This window comes from Phyllostomus hastatus, unplaced genomic scaffold, assembly GCF_019186645.2.
Source record: "Phyllostomus hastatus isolate PE091 unplaced genomic scaffold, TTU_PhHast_1.1 phas_contig_948, whole genome shotgun sequence".
NCBI classification, from domain to species: Eukaryota; Metazoa; Chordata; class Mammalia; order Chiroptera; family Phyllostomidae; genus Phyllostomus; species Phyllostomus hastatus.
Window position 1 is genome coordinate 5,951 of NW_025333993.1, and position 10,589 is coordinate 16,539.

Here is a 10,589-nt window from a genome sequence, read left to right on the forward strand (position 1 = left end):
GTCATTTTCTTCATTGTCTTATTTTTCTGCTTCTATGCATATACCACTCCTTTTTCTTGCCATTTACAGTATCCCTGCTGTCTTTAAGATGTTTGCTACTGTCCACATTTTCAGGAGTATGATTGTTATTCTTTTTCCTTCGTCATTTTTTTCTAACCCTTATCTACTATCTTTTAGCTCTGGCTGGTGTGGTTCAGTGAATTGAATACCAGCCTGCAAACCAAATGGTCACCAGTTCTATCCTAGTCATGCCACATGAGCCACATGAAACACACTGATGTTTCTCTCCCTCTCTTTCTCTTTCCCTTCCCCTCTCTAAAATTAATTAATAAAATCTCTTTTAAAAATCTACTATATTATGGGATAAATTATTTGGCAAGCCCTAATCCATTCTGCATACCTGAATTTGAAGTTATGTTTCTGACAAATAACTCCCTTCCCCACAGGGCTTGTTATTACATTCCCTTTACATTTAAATGTCCCTGAAACTTGAAACTACTTCTCAGTCTTAATTGTTTTTAGGTTTACATTCATAGTCAAATGATTTGTCTGCAGGATGTGCTGTCCTTGGCTGGAAGATCTAAAAGAGACAGACACACAGTGATGTCCAGAGACACCCTGTTTGGGATCCTCCTCGCCATTCAGACTGGTACTGGTTTCCTGGGGAACTCCTTGCTGTTTGCTTTATACATGCACACCTTCTTCGCTCTGCCCCACAAGAAGAAGCCTGCTGATGGGATCCTTGCCCACTTAACTTTGGCTAACGCCCTGACCCTCCTATTCAGAGGAGTTCCAAGTATAATTAGTTCCTTTGGAATGAAGCCCGATATAGGCGACACTGGGTGTAAAGTAGTTCTCTACATTCAGAGTTACCCGGAGTATTTCTCTGTACACAACCTCCCTCCAGAGCACATTCCAGGTGGTGACCATTGCTCTCAGTGGTCGTAAATGGACCTGGCTGAAGAACAACATCTCTACACTCATTCAACCCTCCATATTTTCTTGCTGGGTCATCAGCATGGTCATCTATTCTCAGATTATCTTAAAAGTTGTGGCCAACAGGAATACCACTGACATTACATCTGGGTATTATAGTTCCTTTTGCAAGGTCAGTACATATGATCACCAGGTGGCCATGATATTTCTCAGTACAGTGCTCATTCAGGATGTGTTCTTTCTCTCCCTAATGGTGTGCAGTAGCGTCTACATGGTGACCGTTCTTTCCAGACACCACAAAATAGCTCGGCTCGTCCGCAGTAGCGTCGACTCCTCACGAAGCTCTCCAGAACACAGAGCCACCCACCTCATCCTCATGCTAGTGTGCTGTTACCCGACCATCTGTCCTTTTGTACTAATGAAAAATGAGAAGAGAATTTCCAGAGTGAATTTCATGAATAGAAGGACCAGAAATTTCTTTTGTCAAAGTAAATTAAATGATCCTATGAACACTCCTCAGCATTTGTCTTCACAACATGATTCATTTATATGTGTCCAGAGTCACAAGGTTATCGATGAACCTCGTGGATATATTTAGTCCCCATTGTGCCGAGTTAACAGGAAGTAAAATCAATGCCTTGGCCAGTTATGAAACTTTTTAGATGTTACATGTAACATTTAGTGTTTAGAATAACCCTGTTATACGTGATTTAAGCTTTAAAACAATAACATATGTAATGTATGATGTTTTGTAATATTGGAAACATTATAAAATCATAAATTCATAAAAATTGATAAACCAACCAAAGGGCAGTGTTTTGAGTGTAAGTTCATTATAACCCTAAGTTAGGTGGTGAAATATACCTGTGTGTTAAATTGTACTCTACCCTTTACTATGTCAGAAATATTTTTGGTTTAGTTTTTTAAAGCTAAATTCTTTAGATGTAAATATCAATTCAGAAATGCCTTCAAACTTGTAGTAATTATTTACCTAGAGTGAGGTAGAGCAGGGACACTGAGAGATGAACACCATTTTTCATGAGGACTGTTGAGCATACAGTCGAACTGGGGCATTGAAAATTCAACATAAAAAGAATAAAGAGACCAAAAGGTCGATGCTCGAGACCTAGGGACCCCCTCTGGGCAGAGACAGATGGAAGGACTTCTCAGTGTTACCTGTTCCTCCAAGGGGCTCATCCTAACATGCAGAGTAGCGGCAGTGTCTGTGTCAGTCCCTTTGGTCTTTGGGTGAGGGGTCAAGTTTAAGTTCAGGTTCAGGTTTGAGGTTAGTGTCAGAGTCCAGTTTGGGGTTTGCATTCAGGTTAGGATTAGAGTTGGGGTTAGTGTAGGGACCAGGGTCAGAGTTAGGGTTAGAGTTGGGGGTGCAGGTTTGGGCTGGGGCTAGGGCTGAGTGTATGGCTTAATGTTAGAGCTTATGGTTGAGTTTGGTGTTAGGGTTTGGGTTAAGGTAGAGTTTGATTTCTTTCTTGTTGTGCTTTTGACTTCATGTTTAAGAAGGTTTTGACAAATCAAGATTATTATGTTTTACTTCTGTTTTGTTATATAGTTTTATGGACTTGCTCCTACCTTTGGTTCTGAGATGTTTTGTTTTACTTTTAAAGTTAGGTTCCAATTTTCTCTTCTTTTTAATCTTCACCCAGGAACATGCTTATTGATTTTAGAGAGATGGGAATAGGGAAACAGAGAGAGAGAGAGGCAGAGAGAGAGGGAGGAGGGAGGGAGAGAGAGAGAGAGAGAGAGAGAGAGAGAGAGAGAGAGAGAGAGAGAGGGAGAGAGAGGAGGGGAGATAGAGAGACAGAGAGACATCAGTGTGAGAGAGGAACGTCGATTGATCCCCTCTGAAAAACGCCCTGACTGTGGACCGTATCTGCTACATAGGCTTGTGCCCTGACTGAGAATGGAACTCGCCACCTTTCAGTCTGTGGGCCTATGCCTAACCCTCTGAGCCACAATATCACAATGATATAAAACTAACCTGTTTTCTAAAACAGACTAAGGATTTAATAGACATTTATCAAAAGAAGACATACGAATAGCCAACAGGAATAAGAAAAAAATGCTCTCACCACTAATCATCACAGAAATACAAATCAAGACTTGATATCATTTTGCACCTGTCGGGATGGCTGTTATCAAAAAAAGAGCAATATTGGCAAAGATGTGGAGATATTGAAACTCTTGCATTCTGTTCTTGGGAGTGAAAAATTGTGTGGTCACTATAGAAAACTGTATGAAGACTCCTTAAAAATTAAAAATAGAATCACCACATGGGCCAGCAATTCTACTTCTGGGTATTTATCCAAAAGAATTAAAGTCAGGACCACTGACTTTATCGGCACCCCTATGCTCACTGGACCACTGTTCACTAGAGCCAAGATGTGAAAACAACCCAAGTGTCCATGAGACACATGTGAATAAAGAAAATGTAGCATATATGTGCCCTGGAATATTATTCAGCCCTAAAACACAGGGAAATTCTACAGCCTGTGAAAACATGGCTGAACCTTGAGGACATTAGTTTAAGAGGAATAAGCCATTCACAGAAAGACAAATGCTGCCTTTTGGACCATTTATGTGAGGTACCTAAAACAGCCAAATTCACAGAAACAGAGTGGAAGGAACAATGGTTGTCAGAGGTGAAGGGGGTGGAAAAATGAAGAGTTACTAATCTCAGGACACAGAGTTTTAGATCAACAAGATGAGTAAGTTCCAGAGACCTGGTGGACAACATTGTACTGTACACTCAAAATTTCACTAGGTCAGTCTGCTATTAAGTGTTCTTCCCACAATAAAATAAGGTCAAAATGCATACTGGTTCTATATATCAATTAATAAAGTTATCTGATAAAAATTAAGCAAAAGAAATCATAACAAATCTTTGCTGTTTGACTTCTTGTCTAAAACGCTGGCCACCTCTGGAGCCTGCTCCTTCATCTATGAGATGTAGACCATTCTGTCCGCCTTGCAGACTGATGACACAATGGAGTGAGGTCATCCCTTTAAAGTGTCTAGCACAACGCCTAGCACACAGTAAGAGCCCAATAATGGTTTTTAAATGCTAGATGATACTTGAGCTTCTTTCCAGCCCAGACATAAGCAGCTAGCATTGCCTTATCATTTTCTTTTTCTTTCTGACCCCAGCTGTTCCTTATTAAAATGCTGCAATGTTGTGGTGAAGTAAAAAACTGATCCAGTCATTTTTGAGCATCAAAAAGCCAACCAGCTGACACCAATACCCCTGTGATGACTCTAAGTGTCACGGGTGGGCCCCATCTTCTCTGATGGAAAGACGAGGACACAGCTCATTGAAGGCCACACATGTGAAGGAACCAAGCAAGAGAGGTCTGAGACTCGGCCCCCTCCAGGCCCTCTGGCTCTACTTGTAAACTTGTAAATAACTTACTAGAGTTACTAACACACTATTTCTCTCTCATTTGGGTGTTTTCCAATTATACTTATAAACATACCCCTCTGCTCAAAGCTCAAAGCCAAATACTCAGTAGGCTGTATATTCATTCCCACAGCCAAAGTCTCTGTTTTAAACCTTTCTCTGTAGAGCCTTGTTTATAACATTTAGACCACTAGTACAAACAAATTAATGTGCTAATGAGATATTTTATAATGTTACAGTTAAATAGTAAAGGCAGCACTCCACACCTCAGCTAGACATTTACATAACTGCATTACCAGCATTTGCATGAGCCACAATGAACATTAGGGGAGGGAACTTGCTTATTTCCTATTAACTCCAGAATAGAACGTGGTTCTTCTTTGCCCTTACAAATAAAGCTTCACTGCTGTTTTAAAAACAGACACTACAGATGCGCTATTTTATGGTTCCCAGTTACTATGAGGGAGCAGCAGCAAGTTTCATAAGAAGGAAAAAATTGTTTGCTGGAAATTTACACTTATTCCAAATGAATTGCATCAAATACTCAACTTTTTCTGTTTATGCACTTGCTTCCTGACTTTTGACAGATCAGCTTCTCACCTCACATATTGTCACTTGTAAAGATTAATTTCTTCACATCAGTTTTACCCAAATCTCTTTATATATACTCAGTAGAAAAAAAGATCAGATAACAATCCTGGCCAATCCATACAATTAATTAATCAATCAATAAATAGTTATCGAGTGTCCCCAGAGCCAACCTTGCATGCATTCAATAAGTGCATTTTAAAGGGAATTGAAATTAAATTCATTTTGTTCAAGAAAGTAACTTTTGGTGCCTGTCTGGGTTTGGATGGCCCTAATGCAGACCTCCAGAGATAGAATTGGAGTGCAGGCACTTTATTTGGGAGATGATCTCAGGAATCCTGACTAGAACAGTGGGAAAAGTGAGTCAGGGAAGGCAGATAACCTAAACAGTACTGGGGAGAAAGGTAATTGCTGTGTGCCACTGGGCTTCAAACCCAGAAGGAACAGTAGGAGGAAGCACATGAACAGAACCTTACAAAATCCCAAGCAGCCAACTCTACTCCCCTGCTGCCATACACGCCTCACCTGCTTCCCAGGTGCTGAGGACTAGAGTGGGGGCTTGGGTTCTGCCAGTTCTCACACCACACTCTGCAGATTCTATCATCCCCAGCCCCAAGCCCCATCTACCATCAGGGACAAGTCAGTTGTTCTTCCTAACAATGTTGTCCACAACCCCAGCCTATGGGTAATTAATCTCACTCGAAATCTCACTTTTAAATCATTATGAGTGATACTTACGATCTGGTCTTCAACCTTTTTTGCTCACCTATTTCCTAAAATAGTTTCAAAAGACTGTGCACACCCTACTTAAGTTGACATCTACATTTTTTTATCAAAAATTTAGTTCCTAGATGGAACTTCCAGCTAGTTATAAATATTGAAAATCTAAATAAAATTGTTACTCCATTCTTTTAAATGTTTCCAAGGAAATATAAATCCAAGAGGAAATTGAATGGACTCACCATGGTCCATTCAAAGACATAAATGCCCACGTGTATCTTGTTTCAAAATGTTCCTTCAAGTCGTATTTTCATTTCATTGTCCCCAGAGAACTTTATCCTAATATAAAAAATATATCTGAAACAATGTTGCTAAATAAGCCTATCTCATGATTGAGTGAAAAAAACGTGTCAATTGGCATTAATTTTTAATTTCCTGTGACCATACAAGTTCAAATTTTTTATTTTCTTCAGATAAAATGTCATCATACTTCTCATTTTGTACACAATTAATCAAAAATGCAGTATATTTAAAATTTTGCTAAACATACAAATTCTACCAGAAAATTATTTGTTAATGAAATGGACAGGATTAGTTTGTTTTTCCTAATTAGTCCATCTCTTCATGAATGAGTAATACTTGTTGCTAGGATGAGACAGAGGCCATAATTAATGTTATTCCTCATTTTAGAAACTGACACTAAGACTTGCTTTTAGAAACATAAAGTGTAGCTGGAAATGGAATAGATTTTGTTATAGCAATGTATTTCAATTTTTTGGACTTTTTTAACTCCATCCAAACATAGCTGAGAGGTCTGTCATCACATGTTGGTTTGAGTAATCCTGAGTAGGTCTTCAGTTTGGTTTGGAGCAACGCATTAAACCCGTCTGAACTGTAAAAGCACGTGCTTGCCAGTCATCAGAGCAGTTTGCCTTCTCAACATCAGCATTTCCCAACCAGAGGCCAACCACAGTCCCCTAGTTGGACACCCAGGGATTCTTTCTTCACAACAAACACAGGAGTGAATAAAGGGGGAGGGGAGTGGGAAAAGGGCAAGTGTGAAAAGAAAACAGGAAGAAACCCTACACAGAGTCAATGTGTGTATAGACCAATCCCCCCGAGAAAAGAGGACACAGAAAATTTGAGGAATCGACAGGCTAACACTGCCCACATCCCCGCACAGCCCCTTGGGAAGCCTGAATCCTCAGGGTGTCATGCACACTCGTACACCCTGTTCACAATTCACTGGCACTGGTAGACTCTGTGACCCCTGGGTCCTTCTGACCCTTGCCTTGGAAATTTCAAAGGCCAGCGTTTTGAAAACCGAACACTGAGAATTAACTCCTTGGTTTGGCTATATCATCATCCTTTGGACAAGTTCATGAAACCCTAATGCTCTGCCTGCTGTCTGAAAAGGAAAGAAGGAACGGGGCAAAGAGTTACCAGAAAAAATATAGCACATTAGTTAACATTTCAAAGTTGCACCTTGCCACAAATTAAAAGAGTCTGCTCAAAATAGCAAGCAACAGCCTGCATTCTGAGTGTTACAGGGTTCACCAAATCCAGATTATTAAGCAAATAATCTGATTTGGGTTGTCAGTTGAGACTCAAGATTCCCGTAGAAGACAAGGCAGAGGGCAACAAGATGACAAAAATAAAGGTGCTAGAAATTACCCCTATTCAGGAAAAAGTGAAGAGAACAGTTTGGTCGATGTTCATACAACAGACAAAGGGGAGACAACACAGTCAAAGTTAAAGGGGCAGTGAGGAATCCATGGAGACGCCTGGACAGGGGAAGCACCTGCAATGGCCATCCTTAATGATCTTGACGTTCATTCAGGCAGAACCAACACAGATCATGTGGATTTTATGCCATTGAAAGTATGTCTGAAAATTGAGACTTCCGGCAAGATGGAGGCATAGGTGGATGCACGGTACCTCCACACACAACCAAGATTAGAACAACAATTTAGAGGCAGAATAACACCCAGAACTTACAGAGAATTTATCTGAATGCAAGTTGGAGAGCCAAGAAGTTGAAGTGGACCCGTTCATCCAGACCGGTAGGAGGGTCAGAGAGAAACAGCCAGGCACAGGTCTTGGCATGCGGAGAACAGGGAGAACTGGGCACATAAAGCAACCAGGGGCACATAAGGTATCTGGGGTACGCAAGATCGCAGTGGGTGGACCCTGAGTACGCAAGGGGCAGCTGGCAGACCCAGTGAGGCGGAGAGTGTGAACCAGGGCAGAGCGCGCAACCCAGGATCCCAGAAAAGGGACTGAGGACCCAGGAGAAAGTAGCTACCACCATTATTCTCTCCCACCCCCGCACCCACGTACTATGCCACAATCTAGCCACTGGGGTGCCCAGCCCTCGTGAACACCTCAGGCTCCCCCCCTCACTGTAACAGGAGGACCAGAGCAAAAAAAAAGAAAAGAAAAGAAAAAAAGAGAGAGAGAGACATGTCTCAAAAACAAGAACAGATCAATGCCCCAGGACTCATCATTTTAAGCGACGGAGAGATAGCCAATCCATCAAGATGCACAGTTCAAAACACTGGTGATCAGGAAGCTCACAGAATTGGTTGAATTTGGGTGCAAATTAGATGAACAAATGCAAGTTACCATAAAAGAGATGCAGGAAAATGCACGAAGAACCAATAGTGATGGGAAGGAAACTGGGACTCAAAACAATAGAGGGGACCAGAAGAAAGAAAGAAACAACCAAACAGAAAAGAATGGAGAAATAAGAATTCAAAAAAAATGAGGAGGAGCTTAGGAACTTCCAGGACATCTTTAAACGTTCCAACATCAGAATTATAAGGGTACCAGAAGGGGAAGAGGAAAAGCAACAGGTTGAACACGTACTTGATCAAGTAATAAAGGAGAACTTCCCCATTCCAGCAAAGGAAATAGACCTTCAGGAAGTCCAGGAAGCTCAGACAATCCCAAAGAAGTTGGACCCAAAAGGAAACACACCAAGGCATATCATAATTACACTACCCAAGGTAAAAATGAAGGAGAGAATCCTAGAAGCAGCAAGAGATAAGGGGGCAGTAACCTACAAAGGAGTTCCCATCAGACTGTCAACTGGTTTCTCAAATAGACCTTAAAGGCAAGAAGGGGCTGGAAAGAAGTATTCCAAGTCATGAAACTCAAGGACCTATATCCCAGATTACTCTATCCAGCAAAGCTTTCCTTTACAATGGAAGGGCAGATAAAGTGCTTCTCAGATAAGGTCAAGTTAAAGGAGTTCATCATCACCAAGCCCTTATTATATGAAATGTTAAAGGGACTTATCTAAGAAAAGAAGATAAAGAAAAAACATGTATAGTAAAAGGACAGCAAACTCACAATTATTAACAACCACACCTAAAGCAGAACCAAAAGAAACTAAGCAAACAAGTAGAACAGGAACAGAACCACAGAAATGGAGATCACATGGAGGGTTAGCAACAGGGGAGTGGGAGGAGGAGAGAAGGGGAAAAGGTTCAGAGAATAAGTATCATAGATGGTAGACTGAAAATAGATAGGGGGAGGGTAAGAATAGTATGGGAAATGTAGAAGCTAAAGAACTTATAAGTATGACACATGGACATGAACTAAAGGGGGGAATGTGGGTGGGAGAGGGTATACAGGGTGGAGGGAACTGAAGGGGGAAATGGGACAACTGTAATAGCATAATCAATAAAATATATTAAAAAAAGAAAGTATGTCATAAAATTAAATAAAATCCACAGGCGGATAAACTCAAAAGAACAGGGTGACAGGTCTTGCCTCTGTGTCAACTTTGCAGTGATTGGATTAGATTTGGAAAGGTGTTAAATGGACCTTTATTTCACACAGAGTGTGTGCTCAATGGTAATAATCTGCACCGGTCTGCTGCTGCTTCATCACAGCAAGGCGAGTGGTTTCGTGAGGTCTTAACCAGTTGGTTCCTAATGATTTCTTGGCTGAACGGTTTATTTACAGAATTCACAGGGATTCCTCCTATGGTAGGGCAAGTTGGCACACCAAAATGGTCTCAGATGAAGTTTAATTACCAAGATTTTTCCTGGAAATGTAAAAGAAAACAATAAATTTGATATTTCTTTTCTAAACAATAGCAATAACAATAAGGACTGTCTCATCCTGCCCTTGACACCAATATTCAGCTAGAGACACTGGGACTCTCTTCTATTATGACACCGAAATAAACTTTCTTCCCAGAGCGCCCGTGGTGAGGAGACTGATGCCCCCTCTGCCCAGGAAGATGCCCACAAACTCATGCCTGGAGCCTGTGAGTACGTCCTCTTGCAGGCAACCGAGACTTTGCAGAGCGATGAGGGCCTAGAGTCAGGGAGGTTTTCCTGGGTTGGCTGCAGGAGCTCCGTGGAACCACAAGGGGCGGTAAGAGTGAAAGAAGGAGGCACGCAGGTCTGAATCAAAGGGAACACGATGGTGGAAGCAGAGACTGGAGAGATGTGGGGCTGTGGGCCACGGAGTGTGGATGACATCCAGAAACCAGGAAAGGCAAGAGAGCAGATACCGCGCCCATGCCCCAACCCCAGTCTTCAGAAGGAGCCGGCCCTGCTGCCACCTTATGTCTAGCTCAGCAAGACCCATTTCAGACTTCAGACCTCCAGAACGGTGGGGTAGAAAAAAAGATGTTGTTTTAAACACTCAATTTGTGTAAATTTGTCACAGGAACATAGGAAACTAACACAGTACCCTAGTTAGATGGCAGGTATTTTTATAAATTAACTGTGTAGGCATACTACATATTAACTATACATTAAAATTTGATGTCTCCTAAAATGCAATCCTTTTTAATAATTATCACCTGTGACTTTTGATTACCCTATGTAATCTAATGCAGATATGAAAATACGTATATCACCAGGTTAGGCCCAAAGGAAACAGAGAGGAGGGTAGCAGAACCTGGGGGGTTATT

At 41.3% G+C, this 10,589-nt stretch overlaps 1 protein-coding gene across 1 annotated transcript; it reads left to right on the plus strand.

Annotated features, from left to right (window-relative positions):
* The first annotated feature begins 573 nt into the window (after positions 1-573).
* On the plus strand, positions 574-9,981 carry LOC123827927 (vomeronasal type-1 receptor 3-like). The gene is given in 3 exon segments (XM_045852373.1): positions 574-863; positions 865-1,424; positions 9,956-9,981. Coding segments are annotated over 3 exon segments (846 nt in total). The 5' UTR covers positions 574-603.
* Positions 9,982-10,589: the final 608 nt, after the last annotated feature.